General features: G+C 39.4%; 1 protein-coding gene across 1 annotated transcript in view; it reads left to right on the top strand.

Moving 5' to 3' along the window:
* SMCHD1 (structural maintenance of chromosomes flexible hinge domain containing 1) overlaps window positions 1–23,118 on the top strand; it is a 69,855-nt gene that overhangs the window by 25,488 nt on the left and 21,249 nt on the right. Inside the window, exons 21-35 of the mRNA XM_081013031.1 lie at window positions 410–506; window positions 1,496–1,568; window positions 2,521–2,660; window positions 4,614–4,748; window positions 6,138–6,365; window positions 9,402–9,550; window positions 10,904–10,992; window positions 13,119–13,237; window positions 14,352–14,519; window positions 15,216–15,341; window positions 16,253–16,332; window positions 18,183–18,340; window positions 18,943–19,049; window positions 20,110–20,168; window positions 22,654–22,741. Of these exons, the coding sequence (XP_080869157.1) occupies window positions 410–506; window positions 1,496–1,568; window positions 2,521–2,660; window positions 4,614–4,748; window positions 6,138–6,365; window positions 9,402–9,550; window positions 10,904–10,992; window positions 13,119–13,237; window positions 14,352–14,519; window positions 15,216–15,341; window positions 16,253–16,332; window positions 18,183–18,340; window positions 18,943–19,049; window positions 20,110–20,168; window positions 22,654–22,741 (1,816 nt within the window). The remainder of the gene's footprint in view (window positions 1–409; window positions 507–1,495; window positions 1,569–2,520; window positions 2,661–4,613; window positions 4,749–6,137; window positions 6,366–9,401; window positions 9,551–10,903; window positions 10,993–13,118; window positions 13,238–14,351; window positions 14,520–15,215; window positions 15,342–16,252; window positions 16,333–18,182; window positions 18,341–18,942; window positions 19,050–20,109; window positions 20,169–22,653; window positions 22,742–23,118) is intronic.

The following is a 23,118-nucleotide window of genomic DNA, read 5'->3' on the forward strand; positions in this document are numbered from 1 at the left end:
GGAGCTGGGACCGAGCAACAGGAGCTCACCCCGTCGCAGGGATTCGAACTGCCAACCTTTTGATCGGCAAGCCCAAGGCTTAGTGGTTTAGACCACGGTGCCACCCGCGTCCTGATAGTAGCCCTCTCTTTTCTGTGCAACGTTAAAATAGCAAGTCCACAGTTTTGCATTTTGCTTATTCCTCACTTTTGGGAGCATCCAAAACCAAGAGGGCTGATCCACAGTAGAGGTTTCAGAAGCTTCTGGAATTTTAGTCTTCTGAAGTGAATGAGAAGGGTCACTCATCATCACAGAATATTCTGTATATTCAGAAAGAGCCCTCATGGGTAACTCCACATTATGTATTATTTAGTTGCAATTTTAAAATGGTCACTTTAGTTCTTAAAATTATTTTCACTTGTGTTTGTAGTGGCTTAACATTACAGTATGAAGAAATAGATAAAGGACCAAATTGTGCCATTAAGGGTGTAACTGCTAAAGGCCTGGTAAACAATTACCAGGGCAAGGTAAGTTGAATTATGGCAAAAATGCATTGTTTACTTTTAATAAATATGTGGCTGCGTACTTGTTTTCTAAAGAATCATAGTTGTTTTTCATAAGAATTAAAATATTTACCTAAAATATTTTCTATATATTTTATATTCAATAATTAGTTTGTAGATTATTAAGTCAAGTATTCTAGAAGTCCTTCAAGTCTAAGGGGGAGCGGGGGGGGGGCTGTTGCCCCGGCTCACATTTTCTGGAGGGGGCACAACTAGGCGCCCCCACAACAGGCTCCCATCAGAACCTGGCTTTGGCGTGCGAGGCAGCTTCCTCGTGCCCAGCCTCAACTCTGCTTCAACTCCACTTCCAGGTCACATTTGACCCTGGGACAGAGTGGGGAGTCTGTGACACAGAGCTGCCGCCCCTCTCCTCACCGTGTGTGCCCCCCACGGCAGCTCCATCCCCAAGTCAGCCCTAACCTGGGAAGACGAAAGACTGGGCTCCTGTGGTGCCCAGCCGTGGCACCGCCATCCCCAGGTCAAGCCTGACCCATGGGGCAGATTGAGGCTGTGAGGCGTCAGCCTGGCAGCTCCGAAAGAGGGTGGGTGGCAATGCTGTTACCAACTCTCCTGGACTGTGGTGCGTGAGTGCGCCCCCTGCCCCATTTTGTGAGGCAAGCCTCAGGGAGCTTCGTCTGTGCCCTGCCCCCCCCCCCCGGTGCACCTTCCCTGGGTGCAATTTCCTTACCACTGTTTCAAGTACCACTTACTTACGTTACGTAAGTGTGTCTTAATGTAGGATTTTGAAATAGAAGGCGCCTCAGTTAAGAACCTCAGTTAAGTAGCTGAGGGTATTAGACAAGAGTAAAGATTAAAAGTGGAACATTTTAAGTCATTTCCTAGGGGGTGGAAATATATAATTGCTTTACAGGATTATTCACTTTGAAAACTGAACAAAAAAAAATTCATGGGCATTATTTAACATTGACTTTTAAAATTATATTTTTCAATAGAACTTCAATCTGAAAGTTACTCTTCCTGGCCTGAAGGAGGAATCCCAAATTTTGAAAATTAAACTTCTTCCAGGTTAGTGAAATGTTTGAAATGTATGACTTCATTAATGTGATCCACTTTACATGGGCCTGTCCTTGAATTTGGTCTAGAAGCTACAGCTAGTACAAAATACTTCTGCTCTCTGGGACAACCTATTGGTAGCATGTCACTGCCAAATTGTTAATAAGCTAGATTCAAGATTTTACTACTGTTATATAGGGCCCTTTATAGTTCTGGACCAGGGTATCAAAGAAGCTATCTATCTTCCTACATCACACCCCAATTAGTTACATGTCTTGATGAAGATCTATTGATGATATAAGATGCCCCTACAGTAAAGTTGTGGTACCCGGTCTCTGGAATTCTCTTCCTTTGAACTGAAGTAAGCCCCAATGTTGTTTTTGATGCTTGCTGGAATATTTTCTTTTCTACCAACCCTTTCCAAATGAGTCTGTTTCTGCAGGTTTAATTCTGGTTGTTCTTTATTTAATGCTATTTCATGATCCATATCAGGTTTTATATTTCATTTCTGTATTCCACTCAGGTGATTGTTGAATGCTTTATTAAAAAATGAAAGTTTCTATGGAATTTTTTTTTAAAGTTTGAATTAAATAAAAATAGGTGTCTGTTCTGGAGCCATAATCAGATGTAACATGGTATTATGTGGCCTCATCCCAGAAGGTATAACTCAAAACCAGTTTCTCTTAAACTTAATTTTGAGGGGAGATTTCCCCCTCCCCAACATAATATTAATCCAATTTATGCCTTAAGTGGTGATACCATAAATGTTACCTTCTGTACAACTAAATTGGTGTTTTCAGCTGCATATTAAATAAATTTTATTTCAGTTCCATTGAATAAAAACTTGGGAATTATTCTTAAAACTTGCTGTATAGCAATTTTTTAAAAAAATGTTTTTGACTTTTTCAAAGCTGTCTTGATTGTTTGTTTTGAAAACCGAAACTAAACTTTAGTTTATAAACAGGTCCACCATGGCAGCTAAATGTCAAACCAGACACTGAGACATTGAAAATTGAAAATGGAACAGCATTTCCTTTCCAGGTTGAAGTGCTGGATGAAGTAGGCAACATAACAGCACAACCAAAACTAATAGTTCATTGCAAGGTAGGTCAACAGCTTCTGTTCTTCTTCTTTAAAAAATAGGACATTAGTGCAATTGGACTAGTGCAATTATCTCAGTGTTATATTACTGAAAAATTGCCTCTGACACTGCATACGAGCATCAAAAATTTGAGGGTAGAGGCCCATCCTTCCTCAGAAATGAATTAGAGATTGTCTTCCTTGCCCCCTTGCTTCATTTTTCAGCAGGAACTCACCGGAACTCAGTTCCAGCACCTCTCAGGTGGGCCCCATTGCCATTATAAGAGAACTAGGGAGGTGTTCGTGGTAAGTTCCGGCACCACTTTTTCTAGAAAAATAGCATTGCAATCCATTCTTTGTATCAGGGTAATTTTAAATATGCCATAGTTAACTACTATGTTCAAAATATTTTTATAAGTTACTGTGCAATTGAAGTTTGCAGTTACATTTTTTTATATATTTAAACCCCTGAGCAGATTTTTGCTTTTACTTTCTTCCTTCGAGTGAAATTGTTCTCTCGGGTAGAATGAGATTTCCATTTGATGCTTGAAGGCAGGATTACAGCTGATTAAGGGGGCTTTGCTCATATCCAACTAGCCCCTACCAGGTTACTTCTGCCTTCGCTCTGGAGAGGCTGTGTCTCACGCTATTCAGCTTTGCTCAGACTTGTGCTTCTTGTGTGCTGTTGTGTTAGTTCTCAGTTGTGTTTGTTTGGTGTTTGTTGCTGTTGTTTCTTGGAAACAGTAGCGTCTGATTTTCTATGCAGTTTTTTCTGCATTGATGCATTTCGTTGCCCTGCGCTGCTCCCTGTTTGCTTGAAGGGATTTATTTTGGTTTCAGGGGTTGACTTGTGTCCTTTGTGCTTTAGCTTGGTGCTACTACTTATTTAATAACTTGAGATTAGATTAATTAATTATAGTACAGGAAGTACTAAAGTTTTAATTTTATATGGTGTGGCACTTTATTTCAGGCTACTTCATGAATCTCTCAAAAAGAACACATATGGGTTTGAATTAACCTAATTTATAAAGATGTTAGGGGGATACAGGTGGCGCTGTGGGTTAAACCACAGAACCTAGGACTTGCTGATCAGAAGGTCGGCGGTTCGAATCCCTGCAACGGGGTGAGCTCCCGTTGCTCGGTCCCAGCTCCTCCCAACCTAGCAGTTCGAAAGCACGTCAAAGTGCAAGTAGATAAATAGGTACCACTCCAGCGGGAAGGTAAACGGTGTTTCCGTCTGCTGCTCTGGTTCGCCAGAAGCGGCTTAATCATGCTGGCCACATGACCTGGAAGCTGTCTGCGGACAAACGCCGGCTCCCTCGGCCCATAGAGCAAGATGAGTGCCGCAACCCCAGAGTCGGTCACGACTGGATCTAATGGTCAGGGGTACCTTTACCTTTTGCCTTTTTATAAAGATGTTATTTAAATGAATCAAATTAGCTTTTGTGATAGGCAGTCATGAAAATTTCTTAATAATAATTATTCATCCTATTCTTTATGACAAAACTCCCCCCAACGTACTTCAATTATTTCTGAGATTTTTATTCCGTTACTCGGTACCTTTATCCAAGGGGTGGGGAACTGTGATCCTCCCAAGTTTTATATCCAGCCCTCAGGACACTCCCCTGGCCACCACACAGTTCACTGGCTCCCTCCCTGCTTTCTTCAAATGCTTTTGCCCGGCTAAAATGTGTCATTGTATTAGAATAATGCCTCTTGCTTGCTTGGATAGAAGATACAGTATGTCTGTGTGTGGAACATAGCATACTGTACAAAGTGTCTCATCCATTAGTCAGCCCACTTTTGCCCCTTGCCCTGCCTGCTTTTCCCCTCTTGACCCTACCCATCAATAGCATGCAGCCCCCAGAAGGGTTGAAAATGTGGAAATCCAACCCTCAGGCTGAAAAAGGTTCTCAACCCCTGGTTTGTGCCCACCTATTGATATGAAAACTCTTATTTATGATGTGGTTGTTTTAGTTTTCAGGAGCTCCAGGCCTTCCTGTATATGCTGTGGATTGCAGCAGTGGTGGGATAAATATATTAACTGGACCAGTTCTGCATGTAGAGAATATAAAGAAAGATCAGACGCTTAAAGCAAGGTTTGAAATACCTGTAAGTTGAAATAGCTGTAATGTTTTTGCTACTTGTTACCATTTAGTGATCTATGGCACTTGAATGCTCTAATTTCCATTGGTTGAGATGTGGGCAATATTGCTGCATGAAATTCTTTCTGCAGGTGGCTGGATCAGTGGAAATGACCCTATCTTACTCTGTATGTAGTTGCCCTTATATTCTTCTGGATTACCAATATCTTTGAATAATGAGAAATTGGTTGTCCTTGATAAATATGATTAGACATTTCCAACCTATTTCACCCCTCATTTAGGTCAAAAGACCCTCTGAACCCCAGGACCATCTAGCATGGACTGAAGGGGCCTGATGAGTCCCTTATTTTTAAACTAGAAAGTTCAGGACTTCTCTCTTCATAGGGGTTGCTTGTATACACATACAACACATCTAAAAAATCTCTCCTTTGTAATCCATCACCTACTGTGAACTTCATTTCTCATTTGAGTGTCAGATGTTTCTAAGTGCTATTAGCTTCCTGTACTGCTCAAAGGCAGGACACACTGTAACTTCAAAGAAAGCTATTCTCTCCCTTCCTCAGCTTATTCCTTGCCTCCAAACCACTTGATTCAGCTTTTCTTGCTGACTTTCATTTGTAATTTTCTCAGTCTCCCATATTGGCTAGTCTAGTGTGTGTAGTTTTTTATTTTATTTCTGTCCAATTTGTTGGCCTTTTTTGTAGCAATATCTTCCTTTGGTGTTCAGAACATAACATGGTAAGAAAATAAAATGATAAACATAAGACAAGATTGCTGGATCAGGCCAGTGACCTGTCTAGTCCAGCATCCTTTTCTCGCACTGGCCAACCAGATGCTTGTGGGAAGTTTGCAAGTGGGACAGGAGTGCAACAGCAGACTGGCCACCTGTGATTGCCAGCATGTGGCATCTCCATCCCCATCATTCTGCCAGACACTGAGGTCCAGTGCCGAGGGCCCTCTGGTGGTTTCCTTGCTGCGAGAAGCCAAGTTACAGGGAACCAGGCAGAAGGCCTTCTCGGTAGTGGCACCCGCCCTGTGGAACGCCCTCCAGATGTCAAAGATGTCAAAGAGAAAAACAACTACCAGACTTTTAGAAGACATCTGAAGGCAGCCCTGTTTAGGGAAGTTTTTAATGTTTGATGGACTATTGTATTTTAATATTTTGTTGGAAGCCGCCCAGAGTGCCTGGGGAAACCCAGCCAGATGTGCGGAGTATAAATTATTATTATTATTATTATTAATAATAATAATAATAATAATAATAATTCAGAAACATACTGACCAATATGCTAAAGTTACCATGAGGTTAGATTGCAGAACCTCAGTGTAAGTGTATCTGTGAAGTGGTACAGTTCCAGTTACTTCTTCTGTTTTCCTTTCTCCTTTTTATTATTAGAGTTGTAAAAGTGTACCACCATTGGAGAAGACTATTAAATTGCTTCCCAGTAGATCTGTTGCAAGATTACAAATTTTTAGCATCGAGGGAGAAAAAGCTATGCAGATCCAACACCAGGATGAAATTAACTGGGTTGCAGGTGATGTGATGCAGAATCTCATCTTCCACATGTATGATGAAGGGGACAGAGAAATATTAATCACTCCCACGCTGGCCGAAAAAGTTAAGGTTGGTATTTTTAGGACGTTAAAACTTTGATTCAACATAAACATTAGTTTTGTGATCAGGCAGTACCGTATTAAGGAGAAGAGGAAAGGTTACCATAACAAAAATACTATAAAAAGAAAATGTTTGCTTTGTTTACATCAGTATTTTCATTGCTTTTTTTAAGGAATTCAACCTAAGCTGTGTGAGAATGTGGGATATATCATGACATCTGAAAGGCACATTTTCCATAGTTGTTCCATAGTTTATTTACATAATTCAAATTTCTAGGCTTCCTCAGGGGAGGTAACAACAGACATATGTATATGCTCCTAGGCCATCAAACTATGTTTCTGAATAGGACTCAACCATGAGTTAAAATAACACTAAGAAATTTAAATTATGGCTGAAAATATATAGAAAGAATAGCATGTATTGAGAGCCAGTGTAATATAGAAGACTAGCTGGGCCAGTCATCACCTTTCAACCTAACAGGGTTCTTGTGGGGCTAAAACAGACAAGGGGAGAAGCATGTACTGTTTCTCACTTGGAGCTCTTTGGAGGAAAGATAACTTAATTATAGTAATGTGGGAGGTCTTCCAAACTCAGAAGCTCCACAAATTCATTGTGCCAACGGAATACAGCAGTATCTGCCAAATGTTTTGACATGGTTTGAAAGTGAATAGCTGTGAAGAAATCCCGGGGCTTAGGGAAAGTCATTGTATATCAGGCGGACAAGAGGCTGTACTATGTGGCCATTTAAAAATTTTCTGCGCAAGGTGGAAAGTCTAAAATTTTAGCTCTAGTTTTGTTCCACACAGAATTTAAGCTTTGATCAGAGAGCCACAAAACTAGAAATTCAAGCATAACAGGAGTTCAAATGAAGAAGGCTTTTATTTATGTTAATAATTCAACCATTTCCACTACTTTTTGTATGCCAGTGAAGAGTGCACTTGGCAATCATGCTTATGAATATCAAACCAAAGTGAACATTTAAGGGACATTTTGCAGTGTACTGATGGGAGTAAAATATCAGAGATTTTAAAATTGAATGCTTTTAGGCAGCAGAGTCATATAAGATGAACAAACACTGGACAACTACTCCAGTGATCTACCTTCTCTCTAAATACTGGTGTTGACCTATAAAACGCTAAACGGTCAGCATCTAGCACATACCAGGGACCACTGACCCATGTTCCATCATGAACTTTAAGGCTAAACATAGTCCTTTCTGACACCCACTACCCCACAATCAATCATCTGTTCCACAGGTGATAATACCCAGATCTTTGCAGGCAGAAATGCATGTAGAAGCTTCTGATATGTAAGAGGAATGTGGACTCCTAGCTGCACATGGGATGATGGGCAGGAATGCAGTCTCTCTGCAGAGCTTAGACAAAATACATATAGAATGAGGGTAGAAATGTCAGTGAGGCTGCTCATGCCACAGATCTTCTCTCACCTCAAATCTTGTCTACTCTATGACAACTTACATGTCATGTTGGATTTCTCTCTATATCCTGACAGCTTCAAGAACCTGAACAGAAACTATTTAACACACAGCAGTTAATTGATATGGTGATGTTTTAATCTGACCAAGCCCTGAGTATATTTGGATTTATGCTATTTAATGTTTTAAAAGTTTCAATAATTTGGGGTTTTTTCATATTTTGGAGCTTTTGTATTTTTTGAGTTTTGCATATTTGAAATGTATCTTCTGTTCTCTAGGATGTTGCAACAGCCACTGACAGAAAGAAATCAAAAATTATTATACTTTGTGGTAGTTAATAGATTTGCTTGAAATGAAGATTATGGGAATGATCCAGGCCTCTCTCTGGATCCTTTCTCTTGAATATGTAGGTTCCCGTATAAGCAGTCTCTCCCTTTCTCTCTCTTTTCTTTTTTCTTTTTTTCTCTCACCGCAGATCTGTGCATTGCTGTATGCAGGTGAGGGGCTTGTTTCCTCTGTATGCAGCACATATAATTAGTATTTAATTCCAGAAGTAGTAATGATGTAAATAAAGCTGAAATTACTGGTGTTTTGTTTTTTTTATTAAAGTCAGCCCAACAATTTGGTATCTCATTCTTAGTCAGTACTATACCAATTTTGTATTTAGCTTTATGTTACACCATAACCTAAATATTTAAACATTTTCTCTTAAAAAAAAAAAAGAGGTCTTGCAATCTCTTAATTTTGTTTGTGGAGGCAAAAAATAAATAACTATTTAAATCTATGCCAGTAGTTGAATGGGACTGGTGCTCATGAGACCAAGGGACAGTTGGCCAACAGTTAGTGCAAAATCCTATTCTTCTCATTAGTCCCTTCCAGTCCTCCAGTAAATGCCACCACCCTCCATAAGAAGTATGGGCTGTATCCAGATGTAACAGTAAACCAGAATTTAGTCCTCGAGGAATGAGCTTGGGGTGAGGCACTGGCTCTTATTCGCCTTCCTCCAGTGTAGTCAGAAGGAGGAGATTTGAAGCTTTCACACCAGTTTCCAACCAAATCACGGTTATTCATTCCTTGAGGAAGTCACTGCCAAATTTTCTGAGGAGGGCCTAGAATCCTAGCGAGTGGCATGATATGTAAGGCAGGCTGTTACAGTAAGCTGAATAAATTGTAAGGGAAGATAGAATGAGAGTCTGGTAGTCCTGTCTATTTGCAACACAGTACGGACAATTTGATTACTACACTTCCACAGCCTGCTTGTTCTCGTGAATAAAACCTACTCTTGCTTAAAATATTAGTGTTCTTATTTTATCTCTCTCACATCAACATTTAAATTTGTATGGACTTCATTGACTGAACAAGCCTTTTTATTATTGGTGCACTTGTAATAGCTGCAGAGAAGCTAAATTTGTATTTCAATCAAATAATTTTATCCTCTTAAAAAAATGGCCATAAAATAACTACTATTATCTATATTTGTTGTTTAAAAGTGGAATAATGTTTATTACGTAGTCAGAGACCCTGTTATTTTTTAAATTTTGTTACAAAAGTAAGCAGTCATGTTATTTTTACACCTGACACACACTATTGAATTTTTTTTTGTTTACTAGGTAAATTGGACTCCAAAGATTAATAGAGAACAGTTGGTTAATGGCTTATTACCTGATGTGAAGGTACCAACATCTGTAAATGATGTGCACTATTATGTAGTTTCATTCCATGATGGGCATGTATCTTTGGAAAGTGCATTCACAATAAGGTTTGTATATTTTCCTCAGTTGTAGTCCTGTTACGAAGTTTGCTCAGTGACTGTTTCTGTTGGTTACAGCATACAAAAACTTGTTCGCTGTTATTGGTAACAACTTTTAAGTATGTAAATATCAGTATACAATCAAGCATATATTTGACATTAAGAGCTTCAAAGGCAGTGGACTGCAAAAGCATAGTCTGCAGATGCAATTCCAGTTCTAAAATAAGTCATTATAATGATGTTGCTCATGATACTCACACTCTTGAGTGCTGTGATACATGGAATAACCTTAGTGCTGTGTGAAGTATATATACAGAAGAATCATAGGAATACATGGAATATATTGCTTAAAATGCACTTTTGCTAAATAAATATTTGATCTGCACACGTATATATATATGATGTGTGTTTATAGTTGGGAAATTAGCTCTAAAGCATATATAGCTGTAAAACATAATAAGACATCTAAGAACCCAGCTAATGTCATCTTGTTGGATAATAAGGGACAGTGAGGAAGTGTTTAACATAAGTCTCACCTTGAGGGGAGGGGTGTGACATGGAGGAAAGAGGCCAGTGAAATCTGAAGGCTTACTGGCCTGTTTCCTTGATGCCCAGACAGCCTCCTGTCTTTAAAGTGCTCTGCACTCCTTTCAGGCTCTGCAGCTACAAGTCCACTTCCAGACAAAAGAAAAAGAAAAAAAGAGGGAACTCAGCTATCAGAGGAAAGTGGAGATGACAGCAGGCGTATCTCAGCATGCAGGGCATTCTACAAATGAGCTGCCCACTTCCATATTGCTGCATAGTTAATCTTCTCAAGCAAGTTGTTAGCAAGAAGAGCTTCCCCTAATGAGTTTAATGTTGAAACAGGAGGAGACACACTTTCAACTAAAGTCCTAAGTTACATAAGGCTTTATAGGTGTCATTGCCAGCACATTGAATTAAACCCGGTATCATATTGGCAACCAATTAACTCTCAGGATCATGCAATCTTGATAGTGCAGATTGTTAGGTGGCCTAGCCTATCTGAAGCTTCTAAAACAGCTTCAGGATCTGCCATAGTTTATAGTAATCCAACTGGAAGATTACCAGTGCATGAGTTACTGTGACAATGCTACTCCTGTCCACAGACTGCCACAGCTAACCAAATAAATTCCTTGTCACTGAAGTTACTTGAGCCCCTAGCAACTATGTTTTATCTAGGAGCATCCCCAGACTACGTAGCTGTTCTGTCAAATGGAATGCAACTCCATCTAGAATCGGCCATTTACATCTTAAGAACTTGTATCTTGAAAGAATTATAGCATTTTTTCTGTTTTACTTAGAAGTACACATCTGTTAAGCTGTCAGTATTTGTTTCTGTAGACCACTTGCTGATGAGCCAAAACATATTAAATGCAAATTAAAAGGATCTAATACAATACAAATGGGTGAAAAACTACAAGAAGAAATTGGTAAGTATTTTACTTTTTTTCTTTTATTCTGACACAAATGTAGGTGTGATGCAGTGGTACCTGTTTATCTACTTACACTGGTGTGCTTTCAAACTGCTAGGTTGGCAGGAGCTGGAACAGAGCAATGGGAGCTCATTACATCACAGGGATTCAAACCACTGACCTTCTGATCAGCACGCCCAAGAGGCTCAGTGGTTTAGACCACAGCGCCACCCGCATCCTGGCGGGAAGGTAAACGGCGTTTCTGTGCTCTCTGGTTTCTGTCACGGTGTTCTGTTGCACCAGAAACAGTTTAGTCATGACCCGGAAAGCTGTCTGTGGACAAATGCCAGCTCACTCGGCCTGAAAGCGAGATGAGTGCCGCAGCCCCATAGTTGCCTTTGACTGGGCGTGTGATGGCATACTGTGTTCTTGTAGCAAGCTACATCAATATCATGCTCAGCAAGTGTGACAAGTTGCAGTCTTGTTGCCTCCGTTGCCTTACTCATCAGTGTCTCAGCAGACAACAGTGTCTCATGACATTTTTTATATATTGTGTACAAGTTGCATTTGTGCAAAAGGCAGTACTTGCTGTTGCTTATATAAGATGACTGATCCACACTGGTGCATATTGTGACTCCGAGTACTCATTATCTTGGGTCACAACTTTAATCTCTGCTGGTCATCCTGGCTCAGGTGGAACTACTGCCACCTAGTGCTTGGGGCAGAAACTTGTAACCTCAAGGAAATTTTAACTGGTGATGTTATTTGGAAGGGTCTTCAGTTTCAAGTTCCTACCTTGTTCAAAGCAGCAGCACTGGAGATCTCTCCTGCCATCTGCACTTTATGCATTAAGGCCTGCATTCAGCCTCATTTCTGGAGATCCTGGCATACCTGCCACCAGATTGGGATTGGGATTTGGCACCACCCTAGTGGTTAATAGGCAACATTGCAAGCTTTTAAAAGATTTAAAAACTCAAATAGGAAACTGCAGTCTTAACGCCTCCCTGCTCCTTCAGCTTTTTACTTTGCCTCACAGGAAATAGTTGTTTCTTCCTGAGACTCCTGGTGTTCTTCTTTCAAGCTGGTTATTTCCTTGCTTCTACTTCTTGATGATTTTCTCTGTGTGTTTAGCTTTATCATTAGTTCTCCTTCTCAGTGCCCCTTCCCCCACTGTGGTTGTTTCCCACTCATTTTCCCTGCCTTTTTAGCCTTTAGTTCCCTTATCTGCAGCCCTACTTAGACTCTGTATTGCCTTTTTTTGCTGCCTTTAGTCACAGTATCCTCTGTATTTCACCTACTCTAAACTTTTGTTAAGTACAGCTAAAGCTTTCCAAACTGAAAGACTCCCAGTTTCCCCATGTTTATGGAGATCAGAACCCGCTGCAATTAATGCACATTCTAGCTGGCTTTACCACTTGTCTTTCCTTTACTGCGTTTATTTCCGGTGTATTTATTCCTGGTGTGTGTGTTTAAATTGTGATTTTCTTTGGCATTACTCTTATTATGATCCTCTGAGAAATTAATTATAAATTAATTTACCCCAAATTAATCTTCCCCATAACTTGATCTTCTAAGGAATTCATTGTAATTTTATTATCCCTAATCAATTTCCCCATCATTCAGTCCTGAGCTAGTAAACCAATGAAACCCTGTCAGTTAATTGGATTCCCTCCCTTTCTTTCCTCTACAATCAATTTCAAGTACAATAAATGAGACTTTGCTGCTTAGCTCCATGTAACGTGGCCCAGAGCTTGGCCCACAGGCTGCTGCTTTCCATATCATCCAAAGCTTGGATAGGAAAAGAGGCAGTGGTGCACTAGTATATACAGCCATGCCCACCAATTTGCCCACCTACTCTTTCGCCTGCCATATTGGGGATTCCAGACATGAGTTCTGCTCTGCTTTGTTGTTTGGCCATTGATCACGTCAATTGGTAACCTCATTTTTGGTGGCCATATTGGGAGATTTGTTTACCATCTGGCAGCTGTCTTGAGTGGGACAACCTGGACTGGGTTTAAGGAGGAACACTTCTGGTTGCCATCTTCAGAGCATTGTTTACTTCCAGTAGCCATCTTTAGAATTCTAAAATAAAATATAAATAATAACAAATGGTTTCTAATTCTTTTGGTTTTTTTTCCTTAAAGAGATAATGATTACAGATCAGCATGGAAATCACATTCAAAACCTGACATCAACTTGTTTGGATTCCTTGAAAATAGACGGTAGTGGTCTGGATAAATCAGAATTGAGAAGTGTTTGGCAGGTATTTCTTAACACCATGTTATGTAGGATTTGCATCAGTGAAATTCATCTTATTTGGGGGGAGGGAACTTGTGCCTCTATCCCTGACACAGCTTAATAACATTCATACAACTGATAAGAGGCAAAGGGGAGTTACTACTTTCAAGCTTGTAAAGATTCTTCAAATGATTTACCTCTATTTACTTCTGTTTTCATGGCAAGTAAATAGTCACCTTTGTGGTGCTATTATTCTTGCTAGTTGGGTCTTTATCCAGAACTCAAATAGTACAAAGCTTTCATAAACTTTCTGGAATGTTGTTACCTTGAGTTGAATTCATTTACTGTTTTCTCAACTCATACTGGTTGACATGGGATATATCTAACTAAGGATAAAGATGGATCCACTTTGATTTATTATGCCAATTAAGTGTACCATATATTATGTTGCAGCATAATATAGATTCTTCACATAATATAGAAAGTGTGCAGACTCCTAGAGAGACAATCACAGCCGCACCCAGGTCAATCCTCTGCGGGCTACACTGAGTTGAGCTGTGGTTTGGCTTTGCATGCCTGTTGAATCCAGGCTCTCCAGACTAAACATGTGCAGCAACCAAGGTTCTATGTCTTAGGGCTCATGGTTTGGGTGGGATAGCTAAGCCAGAAGCCCAGGTTCAAACAACATGCTCAGTCAGAGTGTGGGAGCCTGCACACTCACATGTATGCTGCCTCCTTTTCATCCCCATTATGCTGCTCAGTGGAGCTCTTCTGGATAGTGCAGGGCCTTTTCCTGTCTGGCCTGAAGGAGGTAGCAGAACTGATGGCAGTTTGCTGTAACTTGTTTGGAAAGCTTTTTGAGGGTAAAATTGCTTGCATCCACCTTTACTCAGCTGTTACAGCAGATGCATCTCAAGGGGTGTCCAGAACACTGTCTAGTCCTGCTGTGTTGGATGAGTGTCAGTTGGTAAGGCTTGAGCAGGTGGACAAGGTGTTTAAATTGCAGAGTTGTAAGAGCAGAAAATAATCAAAACCCCATATGCCATAAATAGAAGCATGTCTATCATTCCACTTTTATAATCAAATAACTTTATGAGATCCTATTGGTTTTTTAAATGTTGTTATGTGTTTCTTTATAGGCAGATACACAAACTATTTGTGTCACAGGAATCAGGTTTAAACAAGGTCCTCCTGGAACCAAAGAACTGTGTTTTGCTTGGCGTGAATTTTCTCATTTCTTGAGACTAAATTTAATTGCAGGACCTCCAGCTAAATTGGTGCTTGTGGACTGGACAGAGTTAGAAAACGTAAGTCTGCATCATGTAATACCAGCAATAGTCTCCATACCTCTGGGAAATAGAGAGAGGAGAGGCATGAACATAACGTTACAGCGTTTCGCTGATATTAAATACTTCTGAAACTTTAACATGGTCTCTGGTGTGAAAGGAGACATTGAAACAAAAAGAGTAACTTGTATGAAAATAACATTTCTGACTGGAGTTTCTCATAATTGGCTCTTCTTCATAAGTGAGCGATTGATGAAATGGCTTCTGATCACTGTATGTTTTGCAGCTAAATTGCATTACACACCTAAAATGTCTCATTCCTTATATACCAAACCAATCACTGCAGCTTGCAGGAGGGGGCATCCTTCAGATACCATCTTAATAGAAGCGTACATTCCACACAATGTGATAATTGGGCCTTTAGTGGGGCAGCACTTACCTCTTGAAATTCCATCCCGTTACATATTAGACAGGCATCTGTTGAAGATTTTCCTCTTTTAACAATCCTCCTGGGTAGAGATTTTTTATTCCTGCTGGATTCTGTATTGCATTTGAAATGTTTTACACACACACACATTTTTGAAATACTTTTATATATTAATCTATTCTATATGTATGTTTTTACTGTATTGTTAAATCACTTTGAAATGCTTCATAAATAAAATAAATAAATAATACTACAGGTTTAAATAGCAATAATTTTTGAACTGCTTCTAGCCTGTGTCAGTGATTAATGGCAAAGAATTACAGAAGCCACTTATAGTCCAGCTGTGTGATCAGTGGAATAACCCATCTTCTGAACCTGATGTCAAAATCAACCTTTTAAAGGCTGGGAACTTAAAGGTAATTGCCTTTGAATTCATACATCTCACTGGAATATATCATTGTGCAAGACATCCAAAATACAGAATGCTGTTAAAATGCATTCATCTGCATAGTGTCAGCACTTTATATGAGGACAAGTCCTTACCTCAGGGATCTTACAGTCTAAAATGTGACATAGAGGAGATATCCAGAAGCACTGAAAAATAGGGTAAGAATGTAGTAATTGTTGCATTAGATATTTATTCTTAATTACAATAGGGTATAGGAACTCGGTCTTGTGCTAAAAGCCCTGTGGAAAAGGTGGGTCTTTGGAGGAAGTGAGCAAGAAGTGCGTATTTATAAAATACACCTCATTTCTTTAAATGCTTAGATTCCTAGCATATGTGATTGGACAATACGTTTAAAAACACATAATATATTTGGATAGATAGATAACAATTTGAAAATTATCATTTTATACCGTTTTAGGGATTGAAATAAAACCCTTAGTGTATTGCTCTATGCCAGATAATCTTGGGAATTGAGTGACTACAAGCTGGCTGCTAGTTTATTCAATCTACAAAAAAGAGACATGTAGTTGACAGTCCATTGGCCATTTCTGACCCACCAGTTGTCTGTCTGATGATTACAACTTCTCTTTAGCTGGAGCCACACACCAGTCTGACTCCAGGAAAAAGAGAGTAATAGCTAGAAATATAGGGGTTTGTTGCTTAATGATTCTTTTAAGTTTCCCGTGGTAAATAGCATTGTAACATAGAAGTGGCATCCCTAATCCTTAAGTGTTTGCTATATGCTGGGAGGGTAAAGCATCTTAACTATGGAAATACATGGAAAACTGAAATAGAAAATTTGCTGATTTGTAATAGTTAAATCATTATTGGTGCTTCTTAGTCATTCATTAATGGGGAGAAAATCAATTTTCTTGTCAGATTATTCCTTCAAACCTGCAGCATAAAACAGATGAAAATGGCAGAGCAAATTTCGGAGTTCTTAGAATTCATGCTCCTTGGTAAGTGATTGAAAACTCTTACATTCATCAGAAAATGTTTGGAATCGTTTCCAGGCCCAATTCAGAGCGTTGGTTTTCTCCCCATATGAACCAACCCAGACCCTCCGATTATCATCAGAGGCCCTGCTTCATGGGGCCCTTCTCCACAAGAGATCTGAAGGGTGGCAACATGAGAATGGGCCTTTTCTGTGGTGACCCCATTTGTGGAATGCTGTCCCAAGGGAGGCTTGCCTGGCACCTTCATTACATATCATTAGGCACCAGGCAAAAATGTTCCTCTTCAACCACACCTTTGGCTGTTAGTCAGTCTATGACCTTTTAAATGTGTGATGGAGGGGGTGTTATTGTTTCTTTGCTATTTTGTCATGTGTTTCTTTGTTGAAACCTGCCTTGGGATCTTCGCCTAAAGGGAGGTAAAGGTAAAGGGACCCCTGACAGTTAGGTCCAGTCACTTACAACTCTGGGGTTGCGGCGCTCATCTTGCTTTATAGGCCGAGGGAGCCGGCGTACAGCTTCCGGGTCATGTGGCCAGCATGACTAAGCCACTTCTGGCGAACCAAAGCAACGCACGGAAACACTGTTTACCTTCCTGCTGGAGCGGTACCTATTTATCTACTTGCACTTTGATGTGCTTTCGAACTGCTAGGTTGGCAGGAGCAGGGACCAAGCAACGGGAGCTCACCCTGTCACGGGGATTCGAACCGCCGACCTTCTGATCAGCAAGCCCTAGGCTCTGTGGTTTAGACCACAGTGCCACCCGCGTCCCTTTAAAGGGAGGTACATAAATTTAATAAATTATTATTATTATAAAAATCATATACCCTTAAAAGCCTGAAAGAACAGGGTGGACTTGCCTGATCCTTCTCACTATTCTAATAAGTAGCAGCAACAGCTCTGCAGCTCTGCTCCACCTTGCGAGCCATTCCTAAAAAAAAAGTTAAAGGCGATGCAGCACGGCTTGTGAGGAAAAACTGAAGATTTGTGCACCTCAGATATGCTTCCCAGCAGTCGCCAGTCTAACCTTGAAGGCACCCAGAAAAGGGCGTCTAGTGAAAATTTTAATTAACAGGAAGGTTAATAAAAAAAAAAATTATTTCAAATGCCTCAAGTCTCAAGCCATAATGCATGTATAGCTATTGGTTCCAGTTAAAAGTGTGATGATTGCATTCTGCACCAGTTGCAGTTTTCAGATGTCTTCAAGTGCCTCTTCACTCTCCATGAGGAAATAGCCTTCTCCTACTATCATTGGAGGCACAGGTGCCCTTGGCAACTAAGAGTCCCTTTCACCAGCTTTGGCTGGTAAGGTTGGTGTGGCTGTTTCTGAATTACTGCAGTGTGCTCTGTGTGGGGCTACCCTTGAGGCCTACTATGTTATTTATTAAATTTCTGTATCTCCCTTCATCTGAAAATCACAGAGCAATGTATAATATAAAAACACAAAAATACATACCATAATACAAACAAAAAACAATACCCCCCAAACACACAGTTTAAAAGGCCATAGTTTATTTAATTAGCCAACGGCCTAGGAGAAAATAATGTTTTTGCCTGGCACATAAAGATACATAACGAGGGTGCTATTGTCTGAATTGAGTTTCAGATATTTTCCCCTCTTAAAACCCATTACTGACTCTAGGCACTTGTTCAAAATGTACATGGCTACACCTAGATCCAATGAAAATGAAAAGTGTAATCCACATATTTATAGCATTCAGTTCTAAAACTGTGAACAACCTCTCCCATTGGCTTCATACAGATGTAATGGAAAATCTATACTTTTTTTTTTAGGTTTGTTGAAACTTTTTGGACAAAGAAGTATATTGGAGTTTAACCACGATTTTATTTTGCAGGGGAGAGCATACATTGCAATTTAAAGCTACATACAACAAGAACACACTAAACTGTCCAGTAATCAGATTAAATGTTCAGCCTGACCCCGAGAGACCTGTACGTTTGAATGTCAAGTATGACACGAATGCTACCCTTGTAGCTGGAAACACCTTTCCTGGTGAGTTTTTGTTTGTGACATTTTAATCTAACCATATGTAAGGTCTTCACCATTTTTAGTTTTGTAACCATAGCTATATATAGCTTGGTAAAGTATAACATTCATGTATAAAATGGGTTTAGAACTCAGTTTGTGAAGACCTGTCTACAAATTCAGCATGGCCCTTGCCTAAGTTGCTGTGATGTTGCATTTTCATAATTATTTAATTGCTGAAGCATTTATGTGGAGCAGTAAGATCAATGGTTTATAGCAGTCGTTAGTAACATCTCTGGTATGTAGCAGTTAATCATTTTCAGGAAATGGATCTAAGCGTCTTGCAGGTTTCCACTTGCATGCCTGTCTTGGAAAGAGCTGGAATTCAGTGGTAGAGTACATGCATTGCATGCAGAATGTTCAGCCCCTGGCTCCTCTAAGTTTTGCTGAGAAAGACAGCTGTCTGGAATCTGAGCCTCTGTCAGTCAGTGTAAGACAGTACTGAGCTAGATGGGACCAGTGGTCTGGCTCGGTATAAGATAGCTTCCTAATATTTCAGAACATTTTAATTTTGAAATGTAAAACAGAACTTTAGCAAGAAAGATTCATATGCTTTTTTCTCCCCACAGATTTCATTATTAGTGTTATTTCTGAAGCTGATAACATTATTAAAAATATAAGCCCAGGAATAATTTATATGAAAATGTGGGAAGGTAGTAGAACTGTATCACAAAATGTAAGTAAAATTCTCTACCTTTTAACTACTGGGCCAGGCTCAAGGTCTTGCTGTTGACATTTAAAGCCCCAAGCAACTTTCAAAGACTTGATATGATTACCCAAGCTTTCCTGGACTCCTAATTTTAAAATCCACCTTTCATACACTGCTCATTTTAATCTATCTATACATATTATTATGTTTTTACTTTATTATTTAAAAGTCATTTGAATAATGTTGCATTTTTACATGAATTGTTATTGATTTTAAAAATCTGATTATATATTATGTAAACGGCTTAGTTTTTTAATAGATATATAGTGCATATTTTATAAATAACTTAATATATGAAAGAATAGAACAAATGGCTTACACAAGCGCCACATTGGTGCTGTTTTAAATAGTTATACATGGCAGCTATTTAAACTCAGCATATGGGGATTGGATATCTCCCCTATGTCACTGAAGATATTTAAGAATCAAAGCATATGGTAATGCGGTGAACCATTCCACTTGAATTGATCTTCCATGTATTATTAACCACATAATGGTAGCAATTTTATGCTGCTCCAACATGGCAACCATATCATGTCAGCCAGTCTTGTTGTTTGGAGGGCTTAAGGTGAACTTCTATTCCTTTTGTTAGGCTGTGGGGTTTAATCCAGAGTGGTGTTAAGTAGCAAGTCCTGTCGGTGCAAGGATTTCAGCTTGCATGACAGAACTTCCTCAGGGCAGGGTAGATTTGGAGAGGGCACAGACCACATGCAGGGCAAGTAAAGGCGACCCATTGTACAAGCTAAAATCCCTGTGCTGATGGGATGTATCAATTTGAATACCACCTATGTTCTACTGAAAGCCTGTTTTTGATAGTAAAAGGACCAAATGGCAGAAATCAATGAATTTTGTAGTACAGTAGAAGGAGAGTGAAGGATTGAGGAAACTCGCACAATAACATATTTACTTAGTTAATGAAATGCCTTTCTTTAAAGCACAGTTCTATTTATTCTGCTTGTCTACTTCATATTTAACAAAGTTATCTTTAAAATTATACATATATGATACCTTGTAATTTCTTTTTAAGGTTACAAAGTATGTCTGTACCAAAACAAATGAGGACGACAGTAGCTTTTTTTACTTCAGGTAAATAAATTTGGTAGGGCTCTAAATGGTTTTGTCATAGCTTAGAAGAAGCAAAATGTCAAAGGTTAATACTGTAGTTACTTTATCACTGAAGGCAGTGTAGTAGCTGTGTAGAAATAATCTTTTAAAATGTGTTTACTGGGACAGGATTTGTTCTATATACAGTGTAAAAATTTCCTGCGTATTTGGGGTTATGTAAACAGTGACATTTTAACTACAGTGGTACCTCGAGTTACAATTGTCTCAGGTTACAAACGCTTCAGGTTACAAACTCCACTAAACCTGGAAGAGTTACCTTGAGTTAAGAACTTTGCCCCAGGACGAGAACGGAAATCGTGTGCCGGCAGCGCAGTGGCAGCAAGAGGCCCCATTAGCGAAAGCACACCTCTAGTTAAGAACAGTTTCAGGTTAAGAATGGACCTCCAGAATGAATTAAGTTTGTAACTAGAGGTACCACTGTACTAAGTATCCATTGGTGGCTGGCAGTTGTCACTTAACTAGTTGCATAAGACTGGTCTGGGAAAAGCTGGGGATTTTTAAACTGAGTTAGATTGCAAAATTTCACTTCTGATTGGCTTGCTGGATAGAAATTCTTTGTTACTCATTGGGTAGGGCAAGTGTTCTGATGGGGGTGTAGAATTTTGAGCCACTCAAATCTAATTGGTTGAAGGGTGGGCTGGCTAGAACATAAGTAGGCTAATTTTGGCTGTCCAGGGAAAAAGCATAACTGTCTGAGGCTGCTGGCCAGAAGAGGAAAGGAAGAAGGAAGTCTGGAGTTGAAGCAGGTGGAAGCCAGGCAAGAGGTTTGGAAATACAGTCTTCCCCCAAAAGAGCTAAATTACTAAATTAAGTCAAAGATTGAAAGAAAGGCCATCAAAGGCCAGTAAGCAGGAGTGGAGCAAGGAGCTACTGGAGCCAACCAGAGAGAGAACTGCCTGAAAGCCTGGCTTAGAGAAAACCAGCAGAAGTCCTCTATACCTGATGGTGAAACTGACTGATATGGGGAGAAATGACTAAATATAATTGGTATATGAGTTTGATAGGTAAAGGAACTAAGTTTTTACAAGCCAGTCTTATGTAAGCTTCTGTATTAGCAAGTAACTGCCATTTATAGTAAGACAAACCCTATAAAAGCAAATATAAGCCTTAAAGAAACGGTAACCAATTTAAGTATAGTATTCGCCTTCAATCAATCTCTTTATTCTGTGAACCGCCCTGTACCTGAGGGTCTCAAGGCAGTTCACAGAATATAAATTAAATATTAATAATTTATTGTTATAGTCAGAATTTACCTTGTTTTTCTTTATAGTTCATAATAAAGGACAACAAAGTGAATCTACTGGTTTGTACCTTGTCTAAAGTAACACAGCTACTGTGTTATAAATTAAGGTTTTTGTAAATGTCATAGTAAAGATATAGGGGGGCAACAGCTACAAGATTTGAAATATAAGCACAAAGGTGGGAATAAATTAGGAACCCCTTCACACCACCAGCGAATAAGCAGTTGTAAATAGAAGCTGGTTTTCCGCATGTAAAGTGGGGCGGCTCTCCACAGTAGCAGATACCTTACTAAGCTAAGGATTATTTGAATTTTTTTACTGCACTGTTTAGTTTTCAAAATAGAAAGTTCATCTATTGCAAAGAACAAAATAAGGGCTAACAAAATATTGCAAAGAGGTTGAAGCCGAATGCAGCCAGAATGAGGTTGTGTTGATAAAAAATGTCAAATCCAGAATATAGGGATTATTTCAACTTAGCTCTCTGCTGAATGCCTGTGTTAAGCATATCACTAATTCAGAATGTTTGCTTACAAGGTAGAGTTTGATTTAAAGGAGACCAATTAAGTTGTTGGAGAAAAAGTTGAGGGGGTTGTAGGCGTTTAACTAAGATAATAATTTTTGTTGCAGCATATGACAAGGCAACTATATTTATAGTCTGTATTTATAGTCTTCAAATACAGTGGTACCTCTGGTTGTGAACGGGATCCATTCCAGAGGCCCGTTCGCAACATGAAAAGAATGCAGCCCGCAGCGCCACGTCTGCGCATGCGCGGGTTGCGATTTGCTGCTTCTGCGCATGCATGTGACGTCATTTTGCACGTCTGCGCAGACGTGCGCATTTTGCACATCTGCGGCGAAACCCGAAAGTATCCCTTTCCAGTACTTCCGGGTGGCCGTGGGACGTAACCTGAAAGAACGTAACATGAAGTGGACGTAACATGAGGTATGACTGTATAGGAATTAATTCTTTGCATATTAGTAATTAGAATAAGATATATGAGGGGGAAATATATTACTTAGAAGAAACTTTGGGTTAGATTCAGAGGTGTCTTTCCTTCAACAAGATCTACTTGCATTGAAAGAATGAAACATTTGGTTCAGCTCATAAAATGTATCCTCATTTAATAGAGAGGTGGATATGTGTTAGAAAATATAGATATTGAAAGTTTTACTTTGTTACTAAAATCCCGATATTTGCAATTTAGGCAAAAAATGGTTCCAGAGAAAGTGGGCACCTACAGCATCCAGTTTGCATTTGCCATTGACAAAATAAACATTCTTAACAGCGAACAGGTTTGCTTTTGAAATAACAGTTATAAAATAAAATGCTGTAATTTGCTGTAGACATTTTTCTTATTTTGTCTCATAAGATTTGAATGAGTTACAAGCTAAAAACAGTTGGTGAAACAAACATTTTTAGCAGGTGACAAAATATCAGAAGTCTGGGTACTTGTCTGTTTTCAAAGGAGCAGAGTCTTCCAAAGAGCTAGTGCTATTCCTAAGTCTATTCATAAGGAATTCATCTATCTACTTAAAATGATAGTCCCTGAATAACCACTCATATGTAGACAAATTCGACAGAACTTAAAGGGACTTTTTTTTTTCTGCCCACCCCCCAATTTCCTGCTCAAATATATACACACGGAGATCCCTCTTTCTCCATTTGGAGG

Source organism: Podarcis pityusensis, assembly GCF_964106645.2.
Source record: "Podarcis pityusensis genome assembly, chromosome: 7".
NCBI lineage: Eukaryota > Metazoa > Chordata > Lepidosauria > Squamata > Lacertidae > Podarcis > Podarcis pityusensis.